General features: G+C 39.4%; 1 protein-coding gene across 1 annotated transcript; it reads left to right on the top strand.

The window, feature by feature from the left end:
* Positions 1–2,265: 2,265 nt before the first annotated feature.
* Positions 2,266–14,782, top strand: yipf5 (Yip1 domain family, member 5). Its single transcript, XM_034178050.1, has 6 exons — positions 2,266–2,392; positions 4,505–4,631; positions 5,231–5,403; positions 9,209–9,354; positions 9,471–9,652; positions 13,747–14,782. The coding sequence occupies exons 2-6, from the start codon at positions 4,516–4,518 to the stop codon at positions 13,907–13,909; spliced, it is 780 nt and encodes a 259-aa protein (XP_034033941.1). The 5' UTR covers positions 2,266–2,392; positions 4,505–4,515; the 3' UTR covers positions 13,910–14,782.
* Positions 14,783–15,212: the final 430 nt, after the last annotated feature.

Here is a 15,212-nt window from a genome sequence, read left to right as displayed (position 1 = left end):
ATCGGACCCCCCCCAATACACACATTGTATGGACCAAGTTTCTTTTGCAGCTTCTGTTATGCTCACCAAAGCCTTGCTTTCTGATTAAACAGAATAATTTGGGATCATTTGACATTGGCTTCAGGATTCACAGAAAAAAATTAAAATTTGTTATTTCTGAGTCACTTACTTGTATGAACAAAATATGTTTTCTTAAAGCTACAGAGTGTAGAATTTAGTGTCATCTAGTGGTGAGGTTGCAGATTGCATGCATGATCAAATTTCTGTTACAGTTTTTAACCCTAACAGTAACCCATACCTTAACCATAACCCAACAACCTCACCCTCCATGTAACCCAAAATTTTGTGATACAGTCATAAAATATTTTCATTATACTATCTCAAAATGTGTTGCATTTTCACAAACTACTATTATTAAATCACTTTTCGTGATGTCATCAAGTTTTTGCCGTGTGATCAGGTTGTGATTTTGCTGCCCTCCGTGAGTTTGCTTCTTTGTGGGATTCATGCTCCCTTGCTCTCTCTTGTGATCAACAATATGCATGATCCTAAATTTCACAAAAACTGAAGGTTCTCAAACTTGTTAGCCTGGACTAGCAACCAGTAGATAGTGTATCTGGAAGAAGCCACAACTTCTTTTGCCAGGACCTAGTTTCACTCACTGAATATAAAGGAAATGTAAAGTTCACAAAATTTGCTAATGTTTTAATTTATTATGTTGTGGTTTCTCTGCTTTTTGTTTCAATTTCATTTTGAGTTATCTATTGTTGATGTGATATTTTTCATAGTCTGTAACTGTGTAATGCTGCTGTTCATGGTCAGGTTTCTATTCAAAAAGAGATTTAATCTCAAAGGGGTTAACCTGGTTAAATTGTTGTCACACCAATCCCTCGGTGATGAGGAAGATCATCTCTTCATTGATTCCTGGACTGAATATAAAATCTACATCCAAGGTCAAAAGATGCCTGTGTGTGGGGTTTATTTAACATGAGTTGTCACATAGTCCTTGAGAGATCCTTATCCTGGTGTGATGGCTGAGAAATATCAGATGATTGGGGTCTAATGACCTACTGCAGTCTTCATCCGCCTTCACAGCCAATGGGTTACAAGCCATCACCTCCGCCACCTGATTGAGGACTTCTTGTTTCACAAGAGCCCCGTCAGCTGTCTTGTGTTCAAGGTTCCTTTTGGGCTTTCATGGTTACTGTAGCGGCCACAGGGCACACACGGTCCTCACCCTATTTCACCCCAACAAGCAATCCCCTACTTGACCCAGGTGTCACGACGCAGACAAGGGGGTGGATTTTGACACCCACCTGGTTAAATGAAAGAATAAATATCTAGTTTTTTTCCTCCAATCTTCCAGCTGTGTTGTAAAATGCAAAAGGTGGAGTAAGTATGTCCCTTTGGGGGCTAATGATTTTTTATTTAATTATACAGTACCAAATCACAGCGAAGCTGCCTCAAGGCACTTGAATAAGGTCTAACCTTACCAAACCCCCTTGACCAAGCACAGAGGTGACAGTGGTAAGGAAAAACTCCCTCTGATGATATTGAGGAAGAAACCTCAAGCAGACCAGACTTAGAGGGGTGGCCATTCTAAACAGTCACAAGGTTTTTACAACATTTTCGCAAGCTGAGGAAACAGGAAACAAAGTGTATTATTGAGGTGAACATGCAGTCACTGGCGCCAAAGGCAGGGCGTCATGAGATAAGTCCAGCACCCTGGGGTGCAGAGCTGAGAACACCAATTTGTTGTTGCGGAGTAATTATGGGTTGGAGCGGACTTTACACCGAGTGCCCTGTGGTGGCTATTTGTGGCTGATGAAAACATCCCCGAGCTCAATACAAATACATGTAATATGGTCACTTTTCAAAGGGTCAGACTCGTCAATGTCATTTAATGTACAGTGGTTCATTTCAGGTCAGCTTGGTGTATAAATCTCATCATTCCAGGCAATGACAGCTATCAGCTCACTGTTAGAAGCAAGTCAGAGACAAAACAAAACCAGCTGATTTCATTAGACAAGCAATGCACCCCGAGCTTGTTTTCATCGGGCGGCCAGTCGTAGAAGTACGAATTCTCGCCTTCGGATTTGCCACTTTGCCGAAAGTGACGTGTCCGCTCCAACCCATACACCAATGAACAATGGATGTGGATGCTATATTCCATTGCTACTAATAGAAACATTTTTCCTACACAGTGTGGTTATGTTGCTGCGCTAAATGTTCACAGAGCTAAATGTCAGTGGAGTGCGTCTAACCTGCAACGCGTTTCGGTATTTTTGACCCTAATGGAGTCCGTCTGTGTAGCTTTTACCCCGGAAGAAGATTCTTTTTTCTTCTGACACGTAGTAACTGAGCTGGCAGTGTTGGTGATTAAACTATACAGGTAATATGCACTGACATTATTACGCTTTAATAACTCATTACAAGTCATTATGTCGTTAGATGGGCGATATAAACTAGCGCTGACAGGTTGCTTAAGTTATGTAAAGCAGCTTTGCACATTAGCTCAAGCTGCCATTAGCTAACATCTGTTAGCCACTACGCTAATGGTAAACACGAGCCGCTCAGAGAGTCGCGGCTTAGAAATGTACTTATTTTGTCAGAACAGGTGGGTTTTGTCTGCTCAGTTGGTTGTCACTGGGTTGAAATCGTCAGTGTACAGATGTTTCTTTTCTGTGTGGCGTTACTATGTTTGGTAGACGTTTCATTACAGATCCCACACAACACGAACAACCACAGTGTTACCTGTAAGAACTACAGTAATAGTTCAACAAGAACCGTGCAGATCATCGTGCTGTTTCGGGCATGGAATTGAAAAGTGAAGTTTTGTCAGCATCGTTACAGTGAGGTCCGTACACAGTTCTACAGTGGCTGTTTTTGTAATTTTGGTGTCTGGACACCACCACAACAGTGTTCGATTTCAGAGTTCGATTAACACAATCAAGGTGTGCTTGTACTGTAGACAACAGCTTTAATTCAAAGCAGTGGCTATTCATACGTGGCCTTCTGTTGGTACGTAGTGTCCCTCATTGGTCAATATACTGTCACGTGATCATGAGACTACGAACTTGTATTTGTATTTGCTATTGATTTATAGATTCCAAAACTACTACAACCACTAATCCTAACCACAACCCCTTGTCATAACTCCTAACCATAACGATAATCCCTAGTCATAACAAGGCTGCGCTATGTAGATGTAGAATTTGGAATTATTAATATGGTGTTGGCTACTTACGAATACTCTCTTCCTTAATTCAGTGGGTTTGGCAACAATGTTTCGTTAAGCATTTAGGAATTAGAGCCATTTTTCTATTGTAACTCTATTTTCAGAGGCCACAAGTGATTTAACAAACTGAATATAGGATCACTGTTCATAAAAGGCTGTTAACCTTGTTAATGTTAACCCCCATTATGTGAATCAGATGTAAATCTTGAATGATCCGCAAACCGTGAATTGCAAAACGTGAATACTGAAAAATCTCCCGAAATGTGAATACAGGTCTCGCAAAACGTAAGTCGCAAAATGTGAATTTCTTCAAGATTTGTTGTATGTGCTTGGCTGAGGAGCCAATGGTGCGAAGCTACTATCTGTGGAATTATGACTTGAACACCTCTCACTTTCATTCCACCATGGGTCCTCGTGCCACCCCTCATCTCGCATGTGTGATGGGTGGGTGAACAATCCAACACTTGGTGAATTCTGCTTCATGATGATAGGAAGATTTGACATCGAAGGATCAAAAAATGACTTTGCTATGAACGCTTGGCCGCCACAAGCCATCCCTGTGGTAACTTTTCTGACACCTCCTGCTTAATACCCAAAAAGTCAGAAGGATTGTGAGGTTCCACTTTCACAGTCTGTATTCATACTAAAAATCAAGATCAAGCGACCTTTTGCCCTTCTGCTCCACGGGAGGTTTCTGTCCTCTCTGAGCTCGCCGTAGTACACCTGCCTAACTGGCCCTTGGATCTGTGATCCCTGGTTTGCCTCCACTACTCCCCCCAAACTCTGATAATTATGATGATATACACAACATAGAGTGAATAGTTTCCTTTTGCAGTTTTTATGTAATGTCCTAATGGTCTTTAAAATGCCACCAAAAAACTGTGTCTAAATAAATATCACTGGATGACATTGTGCATACTGTTGATATACCAGCAAAGTCCTATTTTATAGCGTAAGACATGTCTTAGGAAGTTAATGACTTTTTGTCATACTCCTTGCTCACAAAAATTTGGGGTGGTAAATAGGAATCACCCTGTCCTTACGTCAGTCTGTCCGTGATTCCTGTCAACGCTGCTGTTGCTAGACCTTGATGGATTTTAATGAAAGTTCACACAGTGGTAGGACACCAAGGAAATGTGCATGAAGGATTCTGAGCAGGTGGTATGATTTTGTGAACATGATCACAAATCTCTAAGTTTTTATTATTATTATCATTATTATTATTTCTACCCACCTCCACCCCCATTTTCCCCATTTGTTTTGAAGCAAAGTGAGAGATGTCGGGGTTTGACAACTTGAACACAGACTTTTATCAGTCCAGTTACAGTGTGGAAGACCAAGGGCAAGGGCAGAGTGGCTACGGTTACAGCAACACTGAAAACCCCTACAACAAGTAAGAAACATTTGCCCTTCCTCATAGCTTTTTACTCTTTTTTGCAAGCTACCATACATTTCCTCTGTTGCCTTCAGGGCACTGTTATGCTTTACCAGCCTGTAAAACTAACTGTCTTTTAAAGTCGTTTATCCCCTCGGCGATTCAACTTTTAAATGCTCCATAGGGTTTTTTTTTTTTTTTAACCTGGCTACTCAGTTTAACGCCTTGCCAAAGTCTGTTTTATGTGTTTTTATCAGTTTTATTTGTTTTATTGTTCTTAAATGTTGTTACATGTCACTATGCTGCTGTAACTTTATTGTCCCTTGTGGGATTAATAAACTTGTTTGAAGTTGAAGTAACAATTTACAGATTAAGTGATCAACCAATGAGTAAAGAAAACAGTCAACAAATTGGTCAAGTAAAAAATATATTTTATAGCACATTTAAAGTGAAATTCTGAACAGTGTTGTACAGAATCAGACTTGGTAGAGTAAGGGTATCATCAAAGCAACACGAAATGGGAAAAGAAACACTTTACCATTACAAGTGCAAATTGGCTGTTTATGACATTGTTAAAGAACCATATCTGGAAAGATGTTATTCATTGTGTTTCCCAGGCAGTATGGTCAGTACGACTACTCTCAACCCATGGGCTACTCTTCCCCAGGGATGATGCAGCCTCAGCAGCCATATACAGGCCAAATCTTTCAGCCTACACAGACCTACACCCCATCAATGCCACAAACCATGTATACAAACAGCTTTGACGATGAGCCACCACTACTTGAAGGTAAGTGAATCACATCCAACAAGCTCATGTGTTATACCACGTATGATAGATGGATGGATGGATAGATAGATAGATAGATAGATAGATAGATAGATATTTATTTATTTATTTATTTATTTATTTATTTATTTATTTATTTATTTTTTTTTTTTTTTTTTTTTTTTTTTTTTTTCTCCAGTGATGTATAGTAAAGAGATTTAACATTTAGTCCAGGGTAGCACAGTTTGTAGTTTGGTGTCTTTGTCAAGCAGACTTCAGCATAAAGACAGAAGGAATGAGAAAAGTGCCGTCTGACCCTCCGGTCAGAGGGCAGTTTGTGCTCCCTACTGGGATATGGTTGAATGAAATGAGTTGTTTATTATATTTATTATTATTGTTGCTGTTGTTATTGTTTATTCATTTTCTCAGTCACACAAAAATTAAAAAGTTGGATGATCTACCATTTCCTCACTTATATTGGAGGGCTCTTTAAATATTCTTTAATGGTTTCACAGTCACGTGAGTGGTTTAGATTGTGTTTGTGCCCTGAATTTATTCCGAAAATGGTATTGAATAGAGCAACTAATGTGGGCATTGAAATGCAGAGTTATGTTTCCATAAAATATATTTGCAGCAGTCTTAAATTCTATTTAGATATTTCAAGTTATTTTTTCATTTAAATATTTCGTTTTAGTGATGTGAAGAAGTTAAAAATTATGCCAGACACTGAAGAAAGGAAATGCTACTAATTTACATGGCTTCTCTGTTTTGGGGATATGTAATTGGTGATCTGTACCAGAAACAACCTTTAACAAATTCTGATCCTTGATGAATCCTGAAAAGGGAAACTCAAGACTTTACAGTTCCAGAAGAGTTAATATAAGGTAATTCAAATTCATGTAGCGCAGTATTAAAAAGCCATCAATGATGCTTAGATATTATCATTCACCTTGGCAAGTGTCTTCTTCACCCCCACCAGAGTTCAAACTACTCAAACGTGCTTATGGGAAGTATGAGCGCATTAAAAAGACTGTGCCAAAGGAGATACAGTTGCTGTTGTAGAGAATGTGTGTGTGTGGGGGGGGGATTGTCTCTGTATGTCCCTTTCTTCCAGAAATTGACAGAAATCCTTGTAAAAGCTTCTGAATTACTCATTGGCATAATTCAGGGTTTAATTAGGGAACCATTGCCTGTATATAAGGGTATAATAGAAGAATCACTGCCTTCTTGCATTAAAGAGTAAGACAAAAATAAATAAACCACAGCTCTCGGAGCACTATTTTGGGTGTTCACAAGTCATGTTCTTCCTTTGGAGCCATTTCTAAAAGATCTATGGAACTACGAGCAACTGTGCAGTCTATTGTACAAAAATAGGATTTTTGATACCATATAAACTTCATCCCTTGAGGAAGGAGGCCCTAATTGGCACCAAGGAATGAACAAACCTTTGTTCTAAAGGTCCACCAGACCTTTAGAGTTAATAGCATTGGTTGGGAATCTGATCATCCATCTTCAAATGAACACTCTCACATCATGACCTGGAAGGCATTACTGTATAATTGACCAAAGACATAAAGGCGTGACCTTGGTCCTGGTGATCAACTATAAACTAGTTTATTTTATGCAAGTCTTAAAATAATGTCTTAATCCGTAAACATTTACTGTAGACATTCAGTGTAGCAGTAACATTTTTGTCAGTCTGATTTTTGCCTGCCTGGCAACCACCTAAACAAAAATCCGGTCCAAGACTACCTCTCAAAAGTAAGCCAATCAAAAGCAACCAACCTACTGTATCTTCTGCAGCCATGTAAAAGGTAGGCATCTTCAACACTGGGACACTTGGGTGATGGATCACCAGAAAAATGCACCATATGGCCAAAATGTTGTAGCTGACATTCCATCACAATTCCAGTAATATTCCTGATGCAAGTATCCCTAAATGACTGTTTTCCATAGTCACTGCAGGAGTACCCAGGGATCCTTTGAAGAGACCCAGCACCAAAGATATTGAACTGTTGCCTTAAGCCTGGTTCACATGACAGCATTTTAAAATTATCTTTAGGTTTCCAAAACCTGAGAGACCACACACGTGAAGATAAAAGATCATAGATCTAACAGGTTTGCTCGTACAGTGTGTGGTGTTCAGCTGCACGGTAAGGACAACAACACCAAACATGAACAGATTTCACACACATCTGAGACAGGAAATCTCGCAAAATCTCTCGAGATTAAACGGGACTGCAGAGTAAACAAACAGAGATACTTTGTGGACTATTTAAAACAGATGGGAAAAAAACAATACAAATGAAAAAGAAAAGGCGTTCTTTAAAGGAGTGGAGACAGCGTGACCACCGGACTTTCTGGAAAGTCAGAACAGCTGTTTTGATTTTATTTTCCGCTCCGTGCGTCTGTCACATCGCTTTCTGATTGGCTGCACGTCACATTCAGCAGGCTGCGTGCTTGTTTGAGGTCAGAGGACACCACACACGCTGCAATATCAGGCCAAAATAATCCAACATGTTGAATATCCCCGATTTGTGATCGGAGCGCCCCTTAATACACCACACACGGCAGGAATATCTGATAAGATTATCTTTAGCGTCATCACGATTGTTGAGGCGTCCTTAAGGTTGTCGGAAGGGGAAGATCGCGTCCGATATTGGCCTAATTATCCTGCCGTGTGAACCAGGCCTTAGGCCTTAGGTGTAGCGTCCCAGTAGTAAGAATGTTGGCCTAAACTGATGGTGTGATTTTATTTAGCTTCCTTTGTAGATTATAGACCAATGTAAGAGCTATTCACAAACTGAAAAACAGAAGGCAAATAACACTTTAAAAACATTGTTTGTTCAATTTTAGCACTAGAACTTAGAAGATTCACAAAATAAACACAAAATTATCGGACACAGAAACTGCAGTTAGCATACCTTGTAGTGTACCTCTGGACTGGCAATAAACTTGTTTTTTTCCAATTTGCCCTCCCCTTTTCTGAAGGATACTCCTCTACCATGTGTGTCCGACAGGTTTCTCTTTTTTGTCAGTTACTGTTAGGTAGTTGTATATAGTGTCCTTTCAAAATAAAATACTTTGTGGTTAGAAACAAAGTAAAACCACTGAACAACATATTTACTAATTAAAATCAGTGTAGACTGTAACTGAGCTTCTTTGGTGGCCTTTTCAATTCATGTACTTGCATCACAAACATACAAGAAGCACCAGGATCTGAAAGACTTTAATTTTGTTCTTCTTCAAAGGTACCTACATTGCCAAATGCCTTTGTCCAGCGACCTTACTTGTGTGAAGCACCTTGAGGTCGTTTTCTTGTGTTTTGGAGCTATATAAATGAATTAAATTGAATTGAAATTGACCTCATGGCTCCATCTGCTCTTCCCAGGCATTGATCAATTTCAAAGGTAGATTTAGCTGTAAGAGTAAAAAATCTAAGTTTCTGATCTTGTATTACACTGGGATGTGGGTGCTCCCACCGAGTGCACATACTGTGTTGTTAATGATAAAGACTTGTAAGAAAATTGCACATCGTATAAAAATATGTCATGTGGGGAGCTGCACCATCTGTGCACAATTTTGAAGAAGAATCTGACTGAGGAATCGTCAGTTTTCTTGGAAGATGCCAGATTACATATGTGTTATTGTGGGGGTCAGATATTTTTTATATGCTTACACCAGGACCACAAATATCTTTTTTTTTTTTTTTTGGTTGAAGGGATCATATTTAATTTAATGTCCATATGCCTCTTCTCCAATAAAATGTTAGCCTACATTTATAGTGTCCTGCAAACCTCATTTATGTTTGCTTTCCTTCCTTAAGAGTTGGGGATCAACTTTGACCACATCTGGCAGAAGACTTTGACAGTGCTTCATCCAATGAAGGCAGCAGACGGCAGCATCATGAATGAAACGGATCTGGCTGGTCCTATGGTGTTTTGTTTGGCTTTTGGAGCCACACTCCTCCTGGTAAGTTATTTAGGCAGCATTACTGAAAACCTTTAACAATACACAGGCACATTTATCTGTGTGTATCTGCAGCCAAGCAGGGTGGATGTGTACTTTTTTCTACTTTATGTTTGCAGTCAGGAAAGATCCAGTTTGGTTACGTGTACGGAATCAGTGCCATCGGCTGCCTCGGCATGTACTGCCTACTCAATCTGATGAGTATGATGGGCGTGTCCTTCGGCTGTGTGGCCAGTGTACTGGGATATTGTCTCCTTCCCATGATCCTTCTCTCCAGTTTTGGAGTTGTCTTTTCTTTACAGTGAGTGCACACTATATTGTATGGATACTAAAGAGCAGTTGAAGCCATTTTACTTGAAAACAACCAATTCACTAATTGAAAACTTGAACAAGAGAAAGGATTGAGTAAAATACTTTAATGGAGACTGAACTACAGCCACATGTTGCTTCTACCTCCAAAGGAGCCAGTTAGTGCTGTGCACAAATTCAACTCTTTATTACCACCCAACAGCATTTCCTGTAGTAGGCAGACAGCAGTGCCACTATGGACCAGACTAATACCATCAAGCATTTCAGTGAATTTAAATGTGCTTTCCAAAGGCCAAACATGGTCTGTGCACCAGTGGGAAAAGCTGAAACATTGACATCATGCTTTCACCTTGGCTTCAGTTCAGGATGATGTAGCACGAAATGGCCCGTCACACAGTTTCCATATGAAATTGTGTATATTGTTTATGAGCTTCAGGGATGGGACTGGCATCAGCACAGCTCAGCATGCTATTCAGTGGTTTATCAAAGTTCTAACCATGACCTTCTTTTCAACTTGAAACACTGCACCCCAGAAAAATAAAAATTTGTCATGAACGTGTGTGTGTGTGTGTGTGTGTGTGTGTGTGTGTGTGTGTGTGTGTGTGTGTGTGTGTGTGTGTGTGTGTGTGTGTGTGTGTGTGTGTGTGTGTGTGTGTGTGTGTGTGTGTGTGTGTGTGTACGTGTACACTGTGTGCTCCATAGTCATTTGTCATAAATATTACGGTACAGACTCATGAAGTTTTAGCCTCTGGATTAGACCCCGTGTAACATGTAGCTTTTTTTCCTCCCTCCTAGCAGAAAAGTGCTGAGAGGACACAGACAGAGATACTTCATCTCAGTGCTAAAAAAAAAAAACAACAGTGCTCCTTCTGGGATTTCTTTCCATGATAAGAATAAACAGCTAATGACATGTTTAACAATGTACATTTATGAAAAACACTCACCCTAAGCAGGGGCATAGTGTCTGTTTTATTTTATTTGTTTGTTTTTTTGCATCACTGTTGTGATAGATTATGGTCCCTTGTCCATATAAGTTTTTTTTTTTTTTTTTTTTTTTTGGAGGAAAAGCGCTGAGAGAGCTGCCACAAATGCTTTCATCCCAGCTGTTTCAACATTTTCAATGGGGCTTTGGATTTTTGCTTAGGGCCCTAACAGATTCTAAAATAGCCACTGGTGATTGATTTTGAGTGACAAATCAGCCAAAATAATTTTCTTGTTTGCCTGAACAGCCACTGCAGTGAATCACAGTGCATCTCTGCAAATTTAAGAGATTTTAAGATGAAAGCATGTCATTCCGTTCACTGTAGGCTTTTGTCAGAGGTTTGTGTTTCATATTAATAATTTATATAGCACTTTCAAAACAGCTGTTTTAATGTCGTGATGTCTTCCGCACTGGGATGGTCAACTAGGGGTGGTGCTACAACTCGATATATTGGACAACTGGGGAAATCAGGAAGTTCTCCTACTCTAAATCTGTTCCATTCACCATTTTTGAATGAGTCCGTTTGTATGAGTTGTGCTTGCATGAGGCCCAGTGAATCTTAATATCTTGTTGCTCACCAAATTAAAAGAGCACATATTGAGGATGAAGTCATTAGGTCAGTGCTTCTCAACTCTGGTTCTCAAGTACCACAAACCTACACATTTTCCATCTCTTCCTGCTCTGCCATTAGCTGATTCAGGTGTCTGTCTGTACTTGATTGCCTGAACACATCTGAATGAACTAATCAGCTTGTGTCAAAGCAGGAAGAGATGGAAAATCTGTAGGTTTGTGGTACTTGAGAACCACTGTACTGGACTGTGCTTAACTTTGATGCAAATCAATCGAAAAAGCAACATTATTTTCCTATCGAAGGCCCTGTGCCCGTATACCATTTTCTCTCTGTATGGCGTATGCATATATATATATATATATATATATATATATATATATATACATACACACACAGTAGTGTTCAGAATAATAGTAGTGCTATGTGACTAAAAATATTAATCCAGGTTTTGAGTATATTTTTTATTGTTACATGGGAAACAAGGTACCAGTAGATTCAGTAGATTCTCACAAATCCAACAAGAACAAGCATTCATGATATGCACACTCTTAAGGCTATGAAATTGGGCTATTAGTAAAAAAAAAAAGTATAAAAGGGGGTGTTCACAATAATAGTAGTGTGGCATTCAGTCAGTGACTTCGTCAATTTTGTGGAACAAACAGGTGTGAATCAGGTGTCCCCTATGTAAGGATGAAGCCAGCACCTGTTGAACATGCTTTTCTCTTTGAAAGCCTGAGGAAAATGGGACGTTCAAGACATTGTTCAGAAGAACAGCGTAGTTTGATTAAAAAGTTGATTGGAGAGGGGAAAACATATACGCAGGTGCAAAAAATTATAGGCTGTTCATCTCCAGTGATCTCCAATGCTTTAAAATGGACAAAAAAAAAAAAACGTGGAAGAAAATGGAAAACAACCATCAAAATGGATAGAAGAATAACCCATTGATCAGCTCCAGGATGATCAAAGACAATCTGGAGTTACCTGTAAGTGCTGTGACAGTTAGAAGACGCCTGTGTGAAGCTAATTTATTTGCAAGAATCCCCCACAAAGTCCCTCTGTTAAATAAAAGATGTGCAGAAGAGGGTACAGTTTGCCAAAGAACACATCAACTGGCCTAAAGAGAAATGGAGGAATATTTTGTGGACTGATGAGAGTAAAATTGTTCTTTTTGGGTCCAAGGGCCGCAGACAGTTTGTGAGATGACCCCCAAACTCTGAATTCAAGCCACAGTTCACAGTGAAGACAGTGAAGCATGGCGGTGCAAGCATCATGATATGGGCATGTTTCTCCTACTATGGTGTTGGGCCTATATATCATATACCAGGTATCATGGATCAGTTTGGATATGTCAAAATACTTGAAGAGGTCATGTTGCCTTATGCTGAAGAGGACATGCCCTTGAAATGGGTGTTTCAACAAGACAATGACCCCAAGCACACTAGTAACCGAGCAAAATTAATGCCTCACAGATGTGAAGAAATCATGAAAACTGTGGTTATACAACTAAATACTAGTTTAGTGATTCACAGGATTGCTAAAAAAGCAGTTTGAACATAATAGTTTTGAGTTTGTAGCGTCAACAGCAGATGCTACTATTATTGTGAACACTGTATGTATATATGTGTGTACGAGTGTGTGTGTGTATATATATATATATATATATATATATATATATACAACCCCAATTCCAGTGAAGTTGGGACATTGTGTAAAATTTAAATAAAAACAGAATACGATTTGCAAATCCTTTTCACCCTATATTCAATTGAATACACCACATAGACAAGATATTTAATGTCAAACTGATAGACTTTTTTGTTTTTGTGCAAATATTTGCTCATTTTGAAATGGATTCACAGGATGAGGCACCCGCCTTCAAGTAACCATTGGCTAAAAGAGCAACCGCAGGGAGAAACATGTTGCCCAGAACATGGCCAAATATGGGAAGAAATATACAACAGTAACTGGAACTTAAACCCACAATTAAAGAATGTGTGGTTGGGGGTGACACCAGAATTTGTTGCCGATACTGCAAATTACTGATGGCAAACACAAAATATTGTTTTGCAGCGTTTTGAGACCTTTGCAGTGTTTGTGTTTCAGTACATTGTTCTGGAATTGATGCAACACTTTCACCTGCTGTACTCTTCAAGAAAATGCATTAATCTAAAATTTTACTGAAAGGCTTCTGTCAGCACATGGCGTGTTAGTGCACCAACATGTGCATTTCTTGTATGTGTCTATTAATGTTCAATTAAGGTTGCATTGGCATACACTGGATGTGACACTTAAGAGAAGAAAAAGGTGAAAGGTTGGAGAAAATTAGCTATGGATCATCTGTGCCACTTTCCTACTTCCTGGGCTCCACATTTCCGTAAAGGGTCTTTTCATTTTATTGAAAACATATCTTTTTGTTTGTCATATGAGTCTCTGCAGTGGAAAATGAGCTGTATGTAGTTGTGCACTGAGCACAATTTTCTGAACATTGTATTGTTAATAATGAAAGCTCACCTCTGTCTCCTCTCTTCCTCAGGGGTATGATGGGAATTATCCTCACGGCAGCAGTCATTGGCTGGTGCAGTTTCTCGGCATCAAAGATTTTTATCTCTGCACTTGCTATGGATGGGCAGCAGCTACTGGTTGCTTACCCCTGTGCTCTCTTATATGGAGTGTTTGCACTCATCTCTGTTTTCTAAAAAAAAAAAAAAAAAAAACTGCATCATGATGTAAAATTACTGCTCCCGTCTTTCTGTAATTAGTATTCTCTTACACAGTTATTACAGGAAATGGCAGCTGCTATTTAAGATGCATCAAACACTTTTGTTTTTCTTTGTAAACCCGCTTACCTGATGGTTATCTGACTTGGACCTTATTGTTTATGAACAAGCTCCATCTTCTCAGTCATGTCTCCAGATCGTCCCTCAGAGGACATGTTAAAGGAGGACAGAAAGTAATGCTGAAAAAGTAACTCCTGTGGACTGTGTTGGAACTTTAATGGGTCCAACAGGTTAAGACAGTCAAGGCAAAGAAAGTGAGCAAGTTTGATGGATGCTGAGACGGCTTTAAATTTGTGCACAGATGGGAAGGTTTTTTTTTTTTTCTCTTCCATAAATGCAAGGAATGTTGGTAGCAAAAGCAGCAGTCTAGTTTGTAGCCACCAAACATGGTTCTACAAAACTGAGGGAACATTTCTCCTGGCTCCCATTGTTTGTATTGTTCCATCTAAGATAAAAGAAAGGGGAGAGTGGGAGGAAAAGAGCCGCCGCCGCCTCCTCTCGACCTCGTTTTTTTGTTTATGTCGGAAGGAGGCACGTGAGGATCATTGTCTGCTTTATTTTCTTCCTTTATATTTTTGAGCTTAATTTAAGGTTTGAAATTGCAGGAAGATAAATTAGTTTACACAAAAGCAATATTCGAATTCTGAAAACCAAACGAATTTGATTAGATGAGAATTCATATTTTCAGTGATACTGTGTTTCTCCGTAGGTACAAACGTGTCACTGTATTTTGTATCTGCTGAGTTTGCCTGTTTTAAAGTTGACTCACATTAAAGTTGTCTTTCATGGGTATTAGTCTTGTGATATTGAGAAGTCCATTTTATGCCGTACCAGCTGATTATGGCAGATGTTAAACCTTTTACTAAGAAGACAGTAGCACACATCTATATACTGTGTACACACACTTACAGACCACTTTATTAGGTACACCCTGCTACTACTGTGCTAGACCCTCTTTTGCCTTCAGAACTGCCTTAATTCTTGATGGCACAGATTCAACAAGGTGTTGGAAACATTCCTCAAAAGATGCTGGTCCCTATTGACATGATAGCATCACACAACCACCCATTCTGCCCATTTTCCTCCGACATCAAGAAGGCATTTTCATCCACACAGCTGTCGCTCACTGGAATGAAATTGGTGTCACACCCTAGAGATGATAGTGTGTGAAAATCCCAGTAGATCAGCAAGTGGACAGGTGTACCTAATATAGTGGCTGGTG

The sequence above is a fragment of the Thalassophryne amazonica genome, chromosome 9 (assembly GCF_902500255.1).
Source record: "Thalassophryne amazonica chromosome 9, fThaAma1.1, whole genome shotgun sequence".
In the NCBI taxonomy this organism is placed as follows: domain Eukaryota; kingdom Metazoa; phylum Chordata; class Actinopteri; order Batrachoidiformes; family Batrachoididae; genus Thalassophryne; species Thalassophryne amazonica.
This window is presented reverse-complemented; position numbering and strand designations above follow the sequence as displayed.